We start from the raw sequence: 18,745 nt of genomic DNA on the forward strand, positions 1-18,745 counted from the left end.
ATTAGAGTGACAGGGTCCCCAGTGTGACACTAGTTACTGTGGAGACGGGTCATCCATGGACTACGGGCCATAGTCTTCAGCGTTGCCATGGAAATGGAGGAGGACCAAGTTGAAAGGGGTTTTCACAGAGAGCAGATCACCAATGGTGATACATGGTTACTATAGAGACAGAAGTTACCACGTGCAATGGGGTTACCTTGGAGACAGGGCCGCCTACGGAGCCCAGGACCGTGGAACAGGCAGTCGCTTGTGATGGCGTTGCCATGGAGATGATGGGTTGGAATGGGGTGTGTCGGGGGGTGCCTTGGGGGCCGAGGGCCTGCCTAGCCCTTCCGTGCTCCTGCCACGCCCTCAGGTGCTTGGAAGACTGTGGCCATGGTGTGTGCAGCGGTCCCCCTGACTTCACCTGCGTGTGTGACCTGGGCTGGACGTCAGACCTGCCCCCGCCCACGCCTGCCCCGGGACCCCCCGCGCCCCGCTGCTCCCGGGACTGCGGCTGCAACTTCCACAGCCACTGCCGCCGGCGGGGGCCTGGCTTCTGTGATGAGTGCCAGGGTGAGCGGCCACATCCCCACCCCCGGGGCCAGCTCCAGTTTCCTTTCTCTGCCTGGGCTTCTGGGTCTCCTCTCCCAGCTGTGGATCCCCCTGTCCCATTGCCTGCTTCTGACCCCAAACAGTTTCAGTGCCACTCCCCATCCTGGGACTTGGCTATTCCTCCCCAGTCTGGGCCCCTGCTTACCTTCCTTTGAAGCAGCCAGGTGGGGTCAGGGATCAGCTGAGCCAGTTGTCGGGCCCCTCCTGCCCTTGCCCTGACTCTGTGTCCCACCTGCTGGGGCCCCCACAGACTGGACGTGGGGGGAGCACTGCGAACGGTGCCGGCCCGGCAGCTTTGGCAACGCCACGGGCTCGGGCGGCTGCCGGCCCTGCCAGTGCAACGGGCATGGGGACCCGCGCCGCGGCCACTGTGACAACCTCAGCGGGCTCTGCTTCTGTCAGGACCACACCGAAGGTGCCCACTGCCAGCTCTGCTCCCCCGGCTACTATGGGGACCCTCGGTGAGCCAGGGGCCAGCCAGGTGGGCCAGGGTGTGGTTAGGGATGTGATAGGACAGGGCAAGGCTGGTCTGACGCTCTTGTTCTTTCCTCCGTCTCCCCAGGGCTGGTGGCTCCTGTTTCCGGGAGTGTGGGGGGCGTGCCCTCCTTACCAACGTGTCCTCAGTGGCGCTGGGCTCACGCCGGGTTGGGGGGCTGCTGCCTCCAGGCGGTGGGGCAGCGAGAGCTGGGCCAGGCCTGTCCTATTGCGTGTGGGTTGTCTCAGCCACCGAGGTGCTGCAGCCCTGTGCCCCTGGGACCCTCTGTCCCCCCCTCACCCTCACCTTCTCCCCCGACAGCAGCACCCCCTGCACGGTGAGTGCCGAGGGTGCCAGAGTTCAGGCCCATGTTTCCCCCACCCAGTCTGAATCCTCAGACAGGCCCTGACCCTACATCCCTTTTTCTTTATCCTTCAAACCCTAAGCTCCCTTCCTCAGACCCCAGACCTTCATTCCTCAGCCCACAGACCCTCCCATTCCCCAGATCACCTCCTACTTCCTGAGCCCCCCGTTCCCCATTCCTCGGTCCAGGCATGGTTAGTATCTGTACAATGTGTGTGTGCCAACTCTGGCCAGTAGGTAGGGGCTGCCAGGAGCTGGGCATCGAGAACGAGGCTCCATGCAGAGTGCCTGATCCGTCGATTAGCCATGTCTGCTGTGAGCTTGGGAGGGGAAGGGTAGCCTCCGTGCCACAGTTTGACAGCCTGCCCAGAAGTTTCAAGCAGCTCGTTTCCCGGTCTCAGATTGCCCTCTCCTTTTGAGCTCCTCCTCCTCCCCAAACGTCCCCAAGCATCCCTCTTTCTCAGCCTTACTGTCCTGATCCTTCACTCTGCATCCTTCACTTCCAGCTGAGCTATGTCCTGGCCTTTGATGGATTCCCGCGCTTCCTGGACACTGGTGTCGTCCAGTCGGACCGTAGCCTCATTGCTGCCTTCTGTGGCCAGCGGCGGGACAGGCCTCTCACTGTGCAGGCCCTGTCTGGTATGGTGGCTGGGGAAAGCGGGACCCTGTCCTGGACTATGGAGCCCTTGTCCCTGTACCTTGCTCCCTGAGGTGGGCTCACCTTGCTCCCTGAGCAAGGTCCCTTGCTCCCTGCTCTTGAGGTGGGCTCAAGACCCAGCCCAACTCTGCCCCTGACTTCCTGGGTGATGCTGTCCCTTGCTACATCTGGGCCTCAGTTTCTTCAGCTGAGAGGCTAATAGGATTGCCCTGGCTGGGCTGCTTCTCTGAGAGAAGGCCCATGTGGGACAAGTCTTTGGGGTACGCAGAATGTGGCTGGCGTGAAGGCCCCTGACTGTCTCCTCAGCCTGGTGGTTCTCAACAGGGCGGGGGTGGGGGAGGATTTTGCCCCTTGGGCCTTTTGGCTAAGTCTAGAGACATTGCGATCGTCACGAGTGCTGCTGGCGTGTCACGGGTGGAGGCTGGAGATACGGCTGTGCCTTCTGCAGCGCACAGGATGGCCCCCACAACCAAGAATTACCAGGCCCGTTACATCAGCAGTGCTGAGGGGTTGGGAAACCGGCCTTGTCTGATGGAGTTGCGCTAAAAATAATTTGTTACCTGTGGCGGCTGAAGGGTCCGAATTTGGAAATACTTCCTGTTCACGTTGTAAATCGGAGTGGTTCCGGGGCTGGAAGAGAGGGCGGAGTGGTAGTTGGCCTGCTGGGGACTGCACGCGACCCCGGAGCCCTCCACAGACAGCAACTAGAACTAGGGGCCCTCGATTTCACTTCACCCAGCAAATGTGTACAGAGCACCTTCAGTGAGCCCCACCCGAGCTGGGTGCCCGGGGCGTACAGCAGAACAAGGGACGCAGGTGGGGAGGAAGAGGGTAACAAACAGCATCAACACATTTTAGTCAGAATAGTGACACCTTTGCTAAGGGATGAGAGGAAGCAGAAAGGAGGCACCTGGCCTGTCTGGAGGGTTGGGGAGGGCTTTTTTTAGAGGTGAGATTTCACTGGAGGCCTGAAGGGGGCGGTGTGGGAGAGGGAGGAGGGTTCTTCTCCAGGCTCTGGAGGCCAGAAGAGCAGCAGGCGCCCAGGCCCGGAGAGGCAGTCTGGGGACCCGCCCTGCTAGAGCACAGAGGGCTGGGAGAGTGGGAGGCCTTGAGGTCAGAGGGCCTATGGCATCTCCACTATTAACATAACTTTATCAAGGCATTATTATTATTATTTAAAAAATGTGTTTAATGTTTATTTATTTTTGAGAGAGAGAGCATGAGCAGGGGAGGGGAAGAATCTGAAACAGGCTCCAGGCTCTGAGCTGCCAGCACAGAGCCCAGTGCGGGGCTCAAACCCACGAACCGTAAGATCATGACCCGAGCCGAAGTCGGATGCTCAACTGACTGAGCCACCCAGGCGCCCCTTATTATTATTATTTTAAAGTTTATCTATTTTGAGAAAGAAAGGAAGAAAGCGTGCGCATATACAGGGAAGGGACAGAGAAAGAGAGGGAGAGAGAAAATCTCAAGCAGGCTCCACACTGTCAATGCAGAGCCCAATGCGGGGCTCAAACTCACAAACTGTGAGATCATGACCTGAGCGGAAACCAAGAGTTGGAAGCATTAACCGACCGAGCCACCCAACGCCCTCCCCACCCCCGACATTATTTACACCCATGAGGAATTCCTGCCCCTCTCCCTCACCACTGATCTATTCTGTAAGGAGACTCGGTCTTAGGTCAGAGCTGTAGGGAGCTGTGGAGGGTTCGGAGCTTGCCGGTGATGGGGTTGGGATTGGAATTTGATGGGTTGGATGAGGGAGAGAGTGTGCAGGGTGCAGAACAGCTAAGCATGGCAGTGATTATAAGTTACAAGGAGTGCCTTCCTCCCCTGCCCAGTTACACTGGATTTTCTCTAAACCTGGGGGTAGAGCAGCGTCCTGGAGCCCAGCCCTGCCACAAGTCTCTGGCCTCTCTCCCCCACAGGCCTGCTTGTCCTGCACTGGGAGGCCAACGGCTCCTCATCCTGGGGCTTCAACGCTTCCGTGGGCTCTGCCCGCTGCGGGTCAGGGGGCCCGGGGAGCTGCCCTGTCCCCCAGGAGTGTGTGGCCCAGGACGGGGCCGCAGGTGCTGGACTCTGCCGATGTCCTCAGGGCTGGGCTGGCCCCCACTGCCGCATGGCTCTGTGTCCCGAGAACTGTAACGCCCACAGCGGGGCGGGGACTTGTAACCAGGTATGGGGGGGCGGGGGGTGCACAGGACAAGCCGTGTGGGACAGGGGTGGTGGTCAGGGCTCCCTCTGAGTCCCCGTCTGCTCTTCCCCAGAGCCTGGGTGTGTGCATCTGTGCTGAGGGCTTCGGGGGTCCTGACTGTGCCACGAAGCTGGACGGCGGGCAGCTGGTCTGGGAGACCCTCATGGACAGCCGCCTCTCAGCTGTGAGTTGTGGATGCCACTCCTGCAAGGAGGTGCCACACAGCCTACTTCCTGGATCATTGCCCCCCCCCCCCCAATTCCTGGGACCAGCCCCCAGACCCCACATGCAGCCTGACACTTTATAGTGACGTTAGCCTGACCCCTCCTGTCCCCACCTCCACCCCCAGGACACTGCTAGCCGATTCCTACACCGCTTGGGGCACACCATGGTGGAGGGACCTGATGCCACCTTGTGGATGTTTGGGGGCCTGGGCCTGCCCCAGGGGCTGCTAGGAAACCTGTACAGGTGAGGGATGCCTCCGGGAGGTGGGATACCTGAGTGAGAGAAGGTCACCTGAGGAGATGCTTAGATGTCTGTCACATAAGAGTCCCTTCGGGGGCAGAAAAAAAACACCTGGTGTAAAACAAAAACAAACAAATCTCTGCAGGCAGACATCCCAGAAGATGATGGGGCACTTGTCACAGGAGGCTCATCTCAGGGTCTGGGATACTGTTTTGGGTGGTGCTACCCCGGGTGGGGGGGATGGTAAGATGATAGGGGGTCACCCTAGGGGATGTTGGGGTAACTGTGTGTTGAGGGGGGTCACCCAAGAGGATACTGGGATGACTCTAGTTAAGACTTGGATTTTGTACCTTGGCGCCAGGTACTCCGTGAGCGAGCGACGGTGGACACAGATGCTGGCGGGAGCCGAGGATGGGGGCCCGGGCCCCTCCCCTCGCTCCTTCCACGCAGCTGCCTATGTGTCCGCCGGCCGTGGTGCCATGTACCTTCTGGGGGGACTCACAGCCGGGGGTGTCACCCGCGACTTCTGGGTCCTCAACCTCACCACCCTGCAGTGGCGGCAGGAGAAGGTGAGCCTGTCTCCTTTCCTCCAGCCCCCACAGTCCGTCTCCAGCAGGGGTGACCAGAGCCGCTCCTGCCGTTTCACCTCCAGAGGATGTAGCTCCCCCCCGCCCCGCCCCTCCGGGCTCCAGCACACCTCCTAAAGTTGAAGTTTACTAGCCATCCTGGGTCACGCTGTATTCCCAACCCAGTCCGTGGCCAAGCGGATGTGATCCTCCTGTCCATGAGGCGGGGACACAGCCCACTGTGTGGAGAGGGTACAGTCAGCCCCACACAGCCAGAGTGAGAGAGAAGAGCAAGGGCTTCCAGAAGAAACACCAGGCTGCCCCTACCTGCGTCAGTGACCCCGAGCAGGCAGAAATGACTCGACGCCCATGCACACCTGCTGGGACCAGGCTGGGCATGTTGGAAGCTTGGGGTCTGACCAGCTCTGAGCAGCTCAGCACCTCCTTAGCAGCTCAAGGGGGGTGTCAGGAGTTCTGAGTCTTCTACCTGCTAGATTACCCCTAACCCCCTGCTCCCTGGTGACCTCTGCCCTGTGTCCCCAGGTTCCTCAGACTGTGGACTTGCCAGCAGTTGCCGGTCACACCTTAACTGCCCGCCGCGGCCTGTCCCTGCTCCTGGTGGGCGGTTATTCCCCCGAAAATGGCTTCAACCAGCAGCTGTTTGAGTACCAGCTGGTGACTGGCACCTGGGTGTCCGGAGCCCAGAGCGGGACACCCCCCACAGGTCAGGCTGGGGACAGGGAGGACACAGCACCTTGGACGCCTGGCCATCCAGGGCTCTGTGTAGGCTCTCTGTCCACTACCACACCCTATGGTCACTGTCCCTTATAGCTGGTTGTCTCCCTGTCTTCCCCCCCATGCCCACCAGATTCTCAGGAGACCACCTCTTGAGAAGTTCATTCTCTCTCTTTAGTCCATGATAAGCTGCCCACCTTCTGCCCCATGACACTGGGCCACCATGTTCCTCTCCCAGGGCCTAGATCACCGCCCCTCAGGTATTCTTTTCCTATCTCTCCTCTTCCATTCTTTGATCACTGCCCTCCAGGACATCCAGGTACCCCGTCTCCCTGTCTTCTCTTGCCCAGGGTCTCTAGTGGTTGTCCTTTCAAGCCGAAGGGGGAAGGAGGGGTTGAGAAGAGCTCCTAGGTGGTGTGGTCACAGGACGGGGAGCCCAGGGAGGTGTGGCAGGGGGCGTTCCTAATCACCAGCCCTTCCCCCCAGTCTCTGCTTACTCATCCCCACCACCCCCCCCCCCCCCGCCCCCGCCAGGTCTCTATGGTCATTCTGCCGTGTACCACGAGGCCACTGACTCCCTCTACGTGTTTGGGGGTTTCCGCTTCCACGTGGAGCTGGCAGCCCCGTCCCCTGAGCTCTACTCCCTGCATTGTCCTGACCGCACCTGGAGCCTGCTGGCCCCTTCCCAGGGGGCAAAGGTCAGGAAAAGAGATGTACACAGCTGGGTGTAGGGGGGCAGGAAGGAGGGCCCTCCCTTTCCAGTCCCCTAGACAGGCCTGTGGCACCCCACGTCTCCCCTTCTCCCATCACTCAGTGGGAGGGAAGAATCCTAGACCAGGAGGTCAGAGGCCTGGGTTCTGCTCCAGCTCTGCCCCTCTCTTGGTGTAGCCCTGGCAGGTCCCTCTACTTCCCAGCCTCCCCATCTAAAAAATCTGGGACTGAGGCTACTTGAACCTCCTGCATTCAAGGCCAAAGGAGATAGCATGTGGGAGAAGGCGGACCCTGGATGTGCTGGTTAGAGACAACTGAGTGTTCCATCCGCAAACATATTTCCAAGCCCTTTTTGGGGCCTTAGCCTCACCCCCAGGGTGCCCCCAGCCCAGCTGGCAAGGTCACACAAGAAATGTGGGATTCATCTCAAGCAGCCAGTGCCAGGTTCCCGGGGAACAGGGCGTGGGGGTTCGGGGAGTTCGGGGAAGGGAGATGGCCCTGGGGGTGCTCTGAAGAGTGAGGGAGGTTTCCTGGAGGAAGGAGCTGAGATTTGAAGGAGATTCGGGGTTGGGTGGGCTGCTGGGGGCTGAGGTATGGGATTCAGGGTGGCAGGTGGGCTGAGAGGGAGCGTGAAGAGCAGAGGAGTGTGGGCTCTGACCAGCCATCCTGCGGGTGTCATCCCAACAGCCACGCCCCCGGCTTTTCCATGCCGCAGCCCTGCTAGGGGACACCATGGTGGTCCTTGGGGGGCGCTCGGACCCTGATGAGTTCAGCAGTGACGTTCTACTCTACCAGGTCAACTGCAACGCCTGGCTCCTGCCCGACCTCACCCGTAAGTCCAGTGCTCTCCCTGGGAGGCCCGGGGACATCCTGGAGGGGTCCCGGCCCTGTCCTGGGAGCCTCGTCATCCAGGGTCACTTGGGCCCCTTCAGACCCACCGGCAAAGCCTCTTTCCCCTCCATCATCTAAACACCCATGGTGAGGCACCTGGGTGGCTCAATGGGTTAAGGGTCCAACTTTGGCTCAGGTCATGATGTCACAGTCCATGAGTTCGAGCTCCGCATTGTGCTGTCAGCACAGATCCTGGAACCTGCTTTGAATTGTGTCTCCCTCTCTCTCTGCCCCTCCGCTACTCGCACTTTGTCTCTCTCTGTCTCTCAAAAATAAACATTAAAAAAATAATAATAATAATAAATAAATACCCATGGAGATGCCTACCTTTCTTTTCTTAGAAAGTTTGTATTTTTTATTATGATTATAAAAGTAATAATATTCATTGTATGTAATTAGTGAAATAAGAAGAAAAAGATCCCACAGAATCCCACTCTCTGGAGACGGTACTATTATATGTGGGTGCCTCTGCTGTTCAGAGGCTGGAAAGGGGCTAGTACCTTGCCTTTCTATTTCACTTACCATTTTTAAGTGGTATGTATGTAAGTGTATATAACTGTGTATGCTTCTGGGCCTTCCTCCCTTTTCTTTTTGCTTCTTTCTTTGACTCTCTGTCTCTAATTCCCTTTTACTCTTTTTTTTTACAAATTTATTTTCTTTTAATGTTTGTTTATTTTTGAGAGAGAGACAGAGACAGAGCATGAGTGGGGCAGGGGCAGAGAGAGAAGGAGACAGAATCTGAAGCAGGCTCCAGGCTCTGAGCTGTCAGCACAGCCCGATGTGGGGCTCAAACTCATGAACTCGAACTCATGAACTTGAACTCGAACTCATGAGATCATGACCTGAGCTGAAGTCAGACGCTTAACTGACTGAACCATCCAGGCGCCCCATCTAATTCTCTGTGACTGCCTCTCTCTCTCTCTTTCTCTTTTGTTTTTTTTTTTTCTGGAGGATTTAAAAAACTTGAGGTGAAATTCACATAAGGAAATTAACCATCATAAAATTAACAATGCCGTGGTGTCTGGTACCTTCACGATGTTGTGCAACCACTGCCTCTGTCCGGTTCCAAAACCTTTGTCTCCATTCTCATTCCATTCATTCTTTCTGTTTCCTTTTTCTGTTTGTCTCTCCTTCTCTCTCTCTCTCTTTTTTTTAAACGTTTATTTATTTTTGAGACAGAGAGAGACAGAGCATGAACAGGTGAGGGTCAGAGAGGGAGACATAGAATCTGAAACAGGCTCCAGGCTCTGAGCTGTCAGCACAGAGCCTGACACGGGGCTCGAACTCATGGACCATGAGATCATGACCTGAGCCGAAGTCTGACGCTTAACCGACCAAGCCACCCAGGCGCCCCTGTCTCTCCCTCTCTTTTGTCTTGCTGTCTGTGTCCGATTCTCTTGCCCTGCCTGGCCTTATGTATCTTGTCTGTCTTTCCCGGTCCGTTTCTGCTCTCCTTAGCCTGTTGCTCTGTTCAGCGTCCCCCTCTGACTGGGATCTTTATGAGGCTCTCTTCTCTGATGATCTCTTTGAACATTCTGTCTTTCGCCAGGCCCAGCCTCTGTGGGGCCCCCGATGGAGGAGTCTGTGGCCCACGCCGTGGCGGCGGTAGGAGGCCGCCTGTACATCTCAGGTGGCTTCGGGGGAGTGGCCCTGGGCCGCCTGCTGGCCCTGACCCTGCCCCCTGACCCCTGCCGCCTGCTGCCCTCACCTGAAGCTTGTAACCAGTCTGGGGCCTGCACCTGGTGCCATGGGGCCTGCTTGTCCGGAGACCAGGCTCATAGGTAACCATGGTGACTGAACATCACACGGGGGGCTGGTACAGGTGCCCTCCAAAAGGGGTTCTGTGCCAGGCCAGGCTTGGGGGGAGGCCACAGAAGGGTACTGTCTGGTTGGGATATCAGCTCACATGGGAAAATGGGTGACTTCATCACAGGGTCGTGCTGGGGCACCCGCAAGTGAGAAGCCCTGCTTGGGGGCTGGGGTATCATCCACGAATGTTTCCTGGAGTAGCTGGGTCTGAACTGGCTCCTAAAGGACCAGTAGAGTTTGGACCAGCAGAGGTTCAGAAGTGGGGCTGTGCCTGGTGTATTTTAGAGCCCGTCTATGTTGGGGGGAAATGAGACTGGAAGTGTGGGTGGGGACATCTCAGAAAGTGCTTCCCGTGCCTGGCTGTGGCGCTGGGCTCCAGCCAGGTCCACGGATTCCTCATCTGTAGTTTGGACTCCAGACATCTCAGGAAGCTGAAAGGGCTGTCCTAGGTTCAGCACAAACTCTTTAGGCTCCGCAATTATCCTGAACTGGTATGGGACTACTAACGGGCTTGGCTTGGCTCATTAAATATGTCACCATGTTTACTACTGAATTATTAAAGGGTTTGATTTATGGGGTGTTTCCCAGACTCCACTAGGAGTGCTATGTGGCAGTGGGTACACCTACTGCTTTTCTAAAATCTGGAAAATTCTGAAATATGTGCACCTTCAGGGATTCTGGGTAAGGGATTATGAACCTCCCCTGTGGGTGATGGGGAGCCAGGGAAGGTTGAGCAGGGGAGGGCAGCAACAGGCCCGGGCACAAAGCCCTGGGACTATTGGGAAGGAGAGAGTGGTGAAGGAGGCTGTCGGTGGAGGCCCTGGAGGAGGCCAAGGAGGAGGAGGAGGCTGGGGTGAGAGGGAGAAGCCTGAGCTGGGCAAGGGGCTGCAGGGGTGGAGACAGGGGGACGCCTTGGTGACTGGAGGGGCAGGAGGGTGTGGGGTATTGTCCAGTATCTCTGGCTGGGGTGATGGGGACGTGAGACTGTTGCCAAGTAGGATGGGAGAGGAGCAGGTTGGGAGGCCTGTGCTGAGACCAGTTTGGGGTGCACGTTGGGGGGCCTGCAGGATGATGTCTAGGAAGCACCAGGAAGTAGCAAGGGCAGGAGGAGGAGGGATGGGGTCTGGCTGGTGTGGTGAACCAGGCCTCATGTCTCCCCAGGCTGGGCTGTGGGGGCCCCCCGTGTTCCCCAATGCCTCGCTCTCCGGAGGAATGTCGACGTCTCCGGACCTGCAGTGAGTGCCTGGCCCGCCACCCCCGGACCCTGCAGCCTGGAGACGGAGAGGTGAATGGCGGGGGCGATGGGTTGGGAGCATCTCAGGAGCTTCAGCTGAGGTTGGGTGGGAAGAGCCAGGTTACGAGGGGTGCTGGGGGACCCTGAGGACCCCACGGAGCCCATGCTCCTCCACCAGGCATCTGCCCCCCGCTGTAAGTGGTGTACCAACTGCCCCGAGGGCGCCTGCATCGGGCGGAATGGGTCCTGCACCTCAGAGAATGACTGTCGGATCAACCAGCGGGAGGTCTTCTGGGCCGGGAACTGCTCAGAGGCTGTGTGTGGGGCCGCCGACTGTGAGCAGTGCACCCGGGAGGGCAAGTGCATGTGGACGAGGCAGTTCAAGAGGACAGGTGAGGCCCGCTCGGTCCCCTGGAGGAGCGTGTGGGGGCCTGGACCCCTGGGCCCAAGGAAGGGAGGGAGAGGGCAGGGGAGGGGAGGGGGGACCAGTTCTAATTCCTGTGCCGCTAACCCCAGGGGAGACCCGCCGCATCCTCTCGGTGCAGCCCACCTATGACTGGACCTGCTTCAGCCACTCTCTGCTGAATGTGTCCCCAATGCCGGTGGAGTCATCGCCCCCCCTACCCTGCCCCACTCCCTGTCACCTCCTGCCCAACTGCACCTCCTGCCTGGACTCCAAAGGTGCGGATGGGGGCTGGCAGCACTGTGTCTGGAGCAGCAGCCTCCAACAGGTACTGCACTGGCTGGGTGTCGGTGGGTGGGGGGTGGGGGGCTCTTTGCCCTGCACCTCCTCCTCTGTCCTGCTGCCTCCTCTGTTTCCCAGCTCTGGTTCTCCCGTGGCACTTTCCCTGTCCAGCTACTTTCTCTTCTCTCCTACCAGCACCTCTTTCTTCCCTCCTGGCCTTGCGAACCTCCCTGTCGTGTCTGCTTAGGCACTGCCACCCGACCTTCCGGACTACCCAGCTGGGTTCATGCTCCTCCCTGACCTTCCTGTGACTTCTGATTCCATCTGTCCTCTCCCTCCTAAACTTCTGCACTTCCTTCCTCCATCTCTCGCTCTCTGCTTTTGGAACTTCTGGTTTTAAGAAGCAGAAACACCCTAGAGCTGGTTTTATTATAATGAATTGGGGTAGAAAGTGCTGTTCCATCCTTCTCGGGCTGCAGGGTCTCCGCTCTTCTCTGGGTGCCTCTATCCCCTGGTTTCTCTTGGCTAGATCATCAACACACACGGCCTCAAATGGCAGCCCTTGGCCTTTAGTCTATGTGACTTTCTAATTCTCGAGATGACAGTTATCTCTGTGCTTATCGGTTAGCTCACATTCTCAAGGGGAGATTTCAACTCAGCTCATGAGTGAGATGTCCAGCCTTGGTCCAGTGAGACGTGGCCAGGGAGGGGCAGGAGCACACGATTCCAACACGGCAGTTCAGACCTACCCCTCATTTTGGCTGTGGGCTGGGGAGGTGATTCTTTGTGGGCGTGGTCTGGGCAGGCATTTAGTTGCCAGTGACAATCTGCCTCTTGAACGGCTCATCGTGGCTCTCTCTTGGAGTCCACTCCAGAGATGCGTCTTTGGTCATCACAGTGGCAGACACAAGTCCTTCAAGCCCCAACCCCACCCCAGGGGGAAGACAAGAAAGATTCACCTCTGGCAGTCACATCCAGAAGCAGTGTCATTGGGCCAGAGTTCTGGGTCTCTTGTTCTCAGTGATGGCCACTTCTTATTCACCTTTATTTATTTATTTACTTATTTATTTATTTCATTTTATTTTATTTTTGAGACAGAGAGAGAACATGAACGGGGGAGGGACAGAGAGAGAGGGAGACACAGAATCAGAAGCAGGCTCCAGGCTCTGAGCCATCAGCCCAGAGCCCGATGCGGGGCTCGAACTCACAGACTGTGAGATCGTGACCTGAGCTGAAGTCGGATGCTTAACCGACTGAGCCACCCAGGCGCCCCTCTTATTCACCTTTATTGTGGAACAGCCAACCCACGTGTGACCACTCACCATCTCACAACCCATGAGTCTACATGAATCTTCAGTAAAATAGAACTGCTGACCACAGACCCACTGGGGTGTATTCTAACACCAGCAGCCCCTTCTCCAATTCTCCAGACACCAGCTGGGTGTCTAACACCTCAGTTCACTCCTGACACCGTCTACCTAGAGTTGGAGTCAGATCCTACAAAGTTAAAGAACTCAGTCCCACAAGCCTGCCGACCTCAGACCACCCATACTTCTGACCAGCCAGCTATAAATCAGGGGTTTTTCCACCCCCTCTGCAGGCTCAAAAATTTGCTAGAATGGCTCACAGAAGAAACAGTTACTTATGAATACCAGTTTACTTTAAAGGCTACAACTCAGGGGCGCCTGGGTGGCTCAGTCAGTTAAGCGTCCGACTCTTCGTTTCGGCTCAGGTCATGATCTCACAGTTTGTGGGCTTGAGCCCCATGTCTGGCTCTTGGCTGACAGTAAGGAGCTTGCTTGGGATTCTCTGTCTCCCCCTCTCTCTCTGCCCTTCCCCCGCTTGCTCTCGATCTCTCTCTCTCTCCCTCTCAAAAAAATAGGTAAATAAACTTAAAAAAATGTTTTTAAGGCTACAACTCAGAGCCAAGTGGAAGAGACAAATACGGCAAGGTATGGGGTGGCCATGCAAAGCTTCCGTGCCCTCTCCGGGCACACAATGCTTGCAACAGGGGAGCTTTCCGAATCTCCTCTCTCTTGAGTTTTTATAGACTCCAACTCCACCCCCATCTCACTGGGGCTGGGGGGGGGGGAGCGGGTTGCAAGCGCCCCTCCCACCTCTGGTCCTTCTGGTGACTCCCTCCATTTTTAGCATAAACTCAGGTGTGAAATCAGCTTCTTATGAATAACAAAAGACATTCCAGCATTCAGGAAGAACCGAGACACTGGGAAGATATATTCTTGTGTTACATCACAGCATCCCATAGGCAGGTTGTATAAATTAAATGGGAGAGTGTATTTTAGAACACAGGGCCATGCTTGCTGTTTGGTAAAAACTCTGTAACGCTTCAAGTTCTGCCCACTGGGAGGATTCCCAGCCTCCCCTATCTGGGACACACCCACAGGGTCACCACAGTAGGGTGGGTGTCCTCCATGTGACCCTGCAGTGTGCGTCTCTAACACACAGAGGCCTCATCCCCAAGCCTGGGGGCTTTCTGGTGATACAAGCTTTTCCCTAGTATTGTTGAGAGTCTCATCATTTGTCTTTGTGGGAACCCCAGGGACCGGAAGGCAATGCCAGAGAGCCTGTTGCCAGGCACTTGCTGCTCCCCTGGCCCTTCTATGCTGCTCAGGGAGTGAGGAGGGGCTGGGTTGGAGGCGGGAGGAGGCTGTGGGGCGGGAGACTCCAGCACAGACTCCGGGCGTCGCCCGTAGATGCAAGAGCACTTCCGCCAGATCTTCGGATTTCTGTGAAATCTCCTAGCTCTAAAGTGTTGGCTTAGGCTTTTAAAAACCACCACTGCGCAGACCAGACATCACAGATGTACAGACCAGACCCGTAAGAGATGTGCAGACCAGACCCGTTACGATTTGGCTCAAGGGCAGCTGTCTGTGAACCATCGGGCATCGTTCCCTTGAATGACTTTGGCTTCAGAGCCTGGGACAAGCAAGAGGGCTCTCTTCCCTGGCTTCTCTTCATCACATTCTTTATCGAGCCCCTTCCTCGTGCCAGGCACTTTGCTAGGTTGTGGGCCTGTGTCAACATGAGCTAGAATCCTGCTCTCGGAACTTACATTCCTACGTCTCTTCCAGGAGTGCAGGATACGCAGTTTATGGTGTTGGGCAGCATTGCATATGGCCATTAGGGAGGTTACCGCAAAGAACGCTGGGCAGACTTGAGACTTGGTCTCCCCCTCCCACCCCCCAGATTGCCCCACCATCTGCCAAGGGGTGCACTACATTTAGATCTGGAAGCCTAGCTCTGGCAGTTCGGCAAGGCTCAGCTCACTGCTGGCGGTAACCCTCAGAGCTCCGGCCACAGCAACCAGGGTGTCTATTTCAGGATTATATGGTTGCTAATTGCTGTCAGACAGCCCAGACTAATCTCTGCTGTCTTATACTTAAGGCCCGAGCAGTGGATAAAATACTCTTACACACCAAGAGTCTGACCCCTGCTGGGTGCCTCGTCTGGGTCCCAGGATGTGATAAGTGATGGCGTATGAACTCCTGTGCAGCCCCTGACCGCAGACTCAGCTTCCCAGCCTAGGGTGGGAGGACCCTCTTGCCCAGCAGCTGGGCCCACATTTTTCTAAGTGACCGTGGCTTGTAACTCCCTGCCTCCCGTCACTAGTTTCTATCTCCACTTGGGATTGTTGCCTTCCTTTGTAAGAAACAGCCGTGTCCACTAAGCTGGGTGGGTAGACTGCCGCGGCCAATCACACTAACACAGTGGTACCTCTTGGAGCCCAGGGTGGAAAATGCAGCCAAGGCCGTATTGGAGACGGAGCCTGGAAAGCTGCCCACCCTGGCTTTGGGTGTGTGGTCCTCATCAGTTCTTCCTTCTGCATCTGCTCTGTTTTTCTGCCCCTCTGGTCTCTTCATTTGCTGTGATTTGCTCATTCAAATGTCCCTGCCAGCCCCAGTCTCCAGAATCTTCTAGTTTCAAGGTTGCCCCTAGCCTGACTTCCCGTGTGGACTCCTAGTTGCAAATGCTTGACGGGAACAATGTGATGACCTCAGCTGGGTCCGCTTTGGTCCATCGACTGTGGCCAGAGAGGGGCGAGAGCTCTGAGGAAGGGGTGTAGTTGGGGAGAATACCCATGATGTGTTTGGTGCTCTTTCTCACCCCCCACCTCATTTCTCATTTCCCCTCCCCCATACAGTGTCTGAGCCCCTCCTACCTGCCCCTGCGATGTATGGCCGGAGGCTGTGGGCGGCTGCTCCGGGGACCCGAGAGCTGCTCCCTGGGCTGTGCTCAGGCGACCCAGTGCGCCCTGTGCCTGCGGCGCCCCCACTGTGGCTGGTGTGCCTGGGGGGGCCAAGATGGGGGTGGCCGCTGCCTGGAGGGTGGACTCAGCGGTCCCCGTGACGGTGAGATGGGTTAGGACGTGGGGTGAGGGGGACTGACCCTTGGCTGGGGGTCTGGCACAGAGAAAGTGGGGGGGCGCTGGAGGCTGTCTCAGAGGTGGGGATCAGGGACAGGTGGAGCGAGGGCCTGGGTGGCATCCAGGTGAAGCTCTGTATCCCCGGGCCAGGGCTGACATGCAGGCGACCTGGGGCCTCCTGGGCCTTCCTGTCCTGTCCCCCTGAAGACGAGTGTGCAAACGGACATCACGACTGCAATGAGACACAGAACTGCCACGACCGGCCACACGGTTACGAGTGCAGCTGCAAGGCGGGCTATACCATGGACAAGTGAGGGGGCGAGGGCGGTGGCCCAGGCACCTGTGGGGTGGGAGCAGCAGAGGGTGAGGCAGGAACCAGAGTGGGTGTGAGGTGGTGGGACTCATCCGGGATGCGGTGAAGGTGGGGGCTCAGTCATGGAGGGGAGGGGTTGGTGAGTTAAATGGGGCACCTGGGAAGAGGGTGGCAGGCTGGACCCCGGACGAGGACCATGGAACAGACCAGGCGTGAGCAACCGGTTGAGGGCAGTGTAGTGGGTGTTGGGCCGGCGGGAGCCACGAAGCCCCCTGCTCCGCCCTGACCCTCTGCCCTCCACCCCTGCAGCGTGACTGGGCTGTGCCGCCCGGTGTGCGCCCAGGGCTGCGTGAATGGCTCGTGTGTGGAGCCCGACCACTGCCGCTGCCACTTCGGCTTTGTTGGCCGCAACTGCTCCACAGAGTGTCGCTGCAACCGCCACAGCGAATGCGCGGGTGTGGGCGCCCGTGACCATTGCCTGCTGTGCCGCAACCACACCAAGGTGGGCCTTCCGGGGTCTCAGGCCCTCCCCCCAGGGACAGGGCCTTCTCTGCCTTCAGCTCTCGCTCAGGCATCTTGAGCCTCCTCCCAAGCCCTGATAAGCCGGGCCCAGGGAGGAGGAGGCCTAGCCCTAACCCAGGGAGGTGTGAGGAGATTCTGGGGACGCTGTCTGAATTTGTATCAGAGAGGGGCTACCCCAGCATCGTGGACAGAGTCAGTGCTGGACTGGCGAGGCTGGTCACGTGCAGGAGGACTTAGGATGGTGTAGAGAAAGGCTTTCTGAGCTCCCCACTGCGGGCTGGAGGGGCACGAACTCAGCCACCCTCCACCCCGTCACGGGAGGTGTGCAAGTGAAGGCAGGGGGCTAAGTCGCAGAAAGGCTGGGATTGCCCAAACCGAGTGCCTGAGCCCCTGCTGCACCCTCATGGTGCTCTCAGAGTGTCCCCCCCACCCCCCACTGATCACCAACTCTGACCACCCTGTCGCTGGTTTCCAGGGCAGCCACTGCGAGCAGTGCCTCCCTCTGTTCGTGGGCTCGGCTGTGGGGGGCGGGACCTGCCGGCCCTGCCACGCCTTCTGTCGTGGCAATAGCCACGTCTGCGTCTCCAGGAAGGAGCTCGAAATGGCCAGGAAGGAACCAGAGAAGCACTTGCTGGATCCAGAGGAGGTAAAAAGGCTGGAGTCCAGGGCTTCTGGGCCAGGTCTCGGGGAGGAGGGGGAATAGTCCAGGCCTTTTTGTGATCACTCTGTCTTTCTTTGGTCAGATTGAAAACTGGGTGACAGAGGGGCCTAGTGAAGACGAGGCTGTGTGTGTGAACTGCCAGAATAACAGTTATGGGGACAAATGCGAGAGCTGCCTGCACGGCTACTTCCTCCTGGATGGGAAGTGTACCAAGTGAGAAGAAGGGGGGCCTGGGACCCTTGCCCTGCTCACTAGGAATAGCTCTGGGAGCCAGACTCCCCTCCCCAGTTCTCCGCCCTCAATCAGAAGCGGACAATATCCTCAGGGAGGCCCCAGGCTGAGGCAGAGTTGGGGGCGATGAGCCAGACTCAGGTGGGAGACCCCCAGCCTCAGAGGCCAGTGTTGAGACGCAGGCCGCAGAGCACCACCCCGTGGAGACTGGCAGGCAGAGAGAGAGCTGCCGAGGGTGAGGCCTCAGGACAGCCTCCCATTCCAGCCCTTCCTTCTGAATGTTCAGCAGACTCTGGCGTCATTCCAACCTGGCTCCAAATCCTGGCCTTGCCACTTACTGGCTCTGTGGCCTTGGGCAAATGGCTTGACCATTTGTGAGCCCCAGTCTCCTCTTCTGGCCTGTTGCTCACATCGGAGCTCACATAGGCAGCATCCAGCCTGGATCCCGGTAGGTCAGGGGAGCCCCCTGACCCCTGTCTTCTCCCCCTTCCTCAGATGCCAGTGCAATGGCCATGCAGATACATGTAACGAGCAGGACGGGACGGGCTGCCCGTGTCAGAACAATACAGAGACGGGCACGTGCCAGGGTAGCTCGCCCAGTGACCGCCGAGACTGCTACAAGTACCAGGTGCGGTTGGAGAAGCGAGTTGCAGATAAGCCAAGGGCCCCGAGCCCTCAGAGGTCCAAGGGCCCCACACCCTCGGAGGTCCACTCACTCATTCAACACATATTTACTGAGCACCTGGCAGTTGGAATGAGTGTGCCAGGCAGTGTGTGAGGCATTAGGACGCAGCGGGGAACAAAACGGGCAAAAGGTTCTGTCCTCAGGAAATTTACTTTCCCCTTAAGGAGTCCAGCAACAAACAAATGAAGAAGTCGGATGCACAGTATGTTAGCAATGAGCAGTAAGGAGAAAGGAGGGCCAGTGTTTGGAGTGGGAATAGTAGATACGATGACCAAGGAAAGCCTTCCTGAGAAGGTGGCACTTGAGAAAAGACCTGATGGAAGTCAGGACAGGCAGATATGGGGATTGTGGGTGAGTAGAGAGTCAGCCAGGTAATAGATCACCCAGTGCAAAGGCCCTGAGGTAGGACGTACCTAACGTCCTACGGAAATAGCAAGGGTGGCAGGTGAGACTGGCCCAACCCCGTGCTGTGCCTGTGGCTTCGGCAGTCCCATGAGCGAGCTCTGTTTACTGCCTGTGTAAGGAGAAAGGATCTCAAATTCAGCGAGGTCAAGTCATTAGTCTGAGGC

At 57.6% G+C, this 18,745-nt stretch overlaps 1 protein-coding gene across 1 annotated transcript in view; it reads left to right on the forward strand.

The window, feature by feature from the left end:
• MEGF8 (multiple EGF like domains 8) overlaps window positions 1-18,745 on the forward strand; it is a 40,800-nt gene that overhangs the window by 18,805 nt on the left and 3,250 nt on the right. The window contains exons 20-40 of the mRNA XM_060651219.3: window positions 356-555; window positions 845-1,055; window positions 1,157-1,406; window positions 1,939-2,071; window positions 4,019-4,266; window positions 4,358-4,468; window positions 4,634-4,752; window positions 5,111-5,318; window positions 5,859-6,039; window positions 6,585-6,748; window positions 7,449-7,593; window positions 9,202-9,433; window positions 10,623-10,746; window positions 10,874-11,087; window positions 11,212-11,426; window positions 15,543-15,750; window positions 15,915-16,074; window positions 16,387-16,579; window positions 17,075-17,245; window positions 17,343-17,473; window positions 17,987-18,119. Of these exons, the coding sequence (XP_060507202.3) occupies window positions 356-555; window positions 845-1,055; window positions 1,157-1,406; window positions 1,939-2,071; window positions 4,019-4,266; window positions 4,358-4,468; window positions 4,634-4,752; window positions 5,111-5,318; window positions 5,859-6,039; window positions 6,585-6,748; window positions 7,449-7,593; window positions 9,202-9,433; window positions 10,623-10,746; window positions 10,874-11,087; window positions 11,212-11,426; window positions 15,543-15,750; window positions 15,915-16,074; window positions 16,387-16,579; window positions 17,075-17,245; window positions 17,343-17,473; window positions 17,987-18,119 (3,751 nt within the window). The remainder of the gene's footprint in view (window positions 1-355; window positions 556-844; window positions 1,056-1,156; window positions 1,407-1,938; window positions 2,072-4,018; window positions 4,267-4,357; window positions 4,469-4,633; window positions 4,753-5,110; window positions 5,319-5,858; window positions 6,040-6,584; window positions 6,749-7,448; window positions 7,594-9,201; window positions 9,434-10,622; window positions 10,747-10,873; window positions 11,088-11,211; window positions 11,427-15,542; window positions 15,751-15,914; window positions 16,075-16,386; window positions 16,580-17,074; window positions 17,246-17,342; window positions 17,474-17,986; window positions 18,120-18,745) is intronic.

The sequence above is a fragment of the Panthera onca genome, chromosome E2 (assembly GCF_046562875.1).
Source record: "Panthera onca isolate mPanOnc1 chromosome E2, mPanOnc1 haplotype 2, whole genome shotgun sequence".
NCBI classification, from domain to species: Eukaryota; Metazoa; Chordata; class Mammalia; order Carnivora; family Felidae; genus Panthera; species Panthera onca.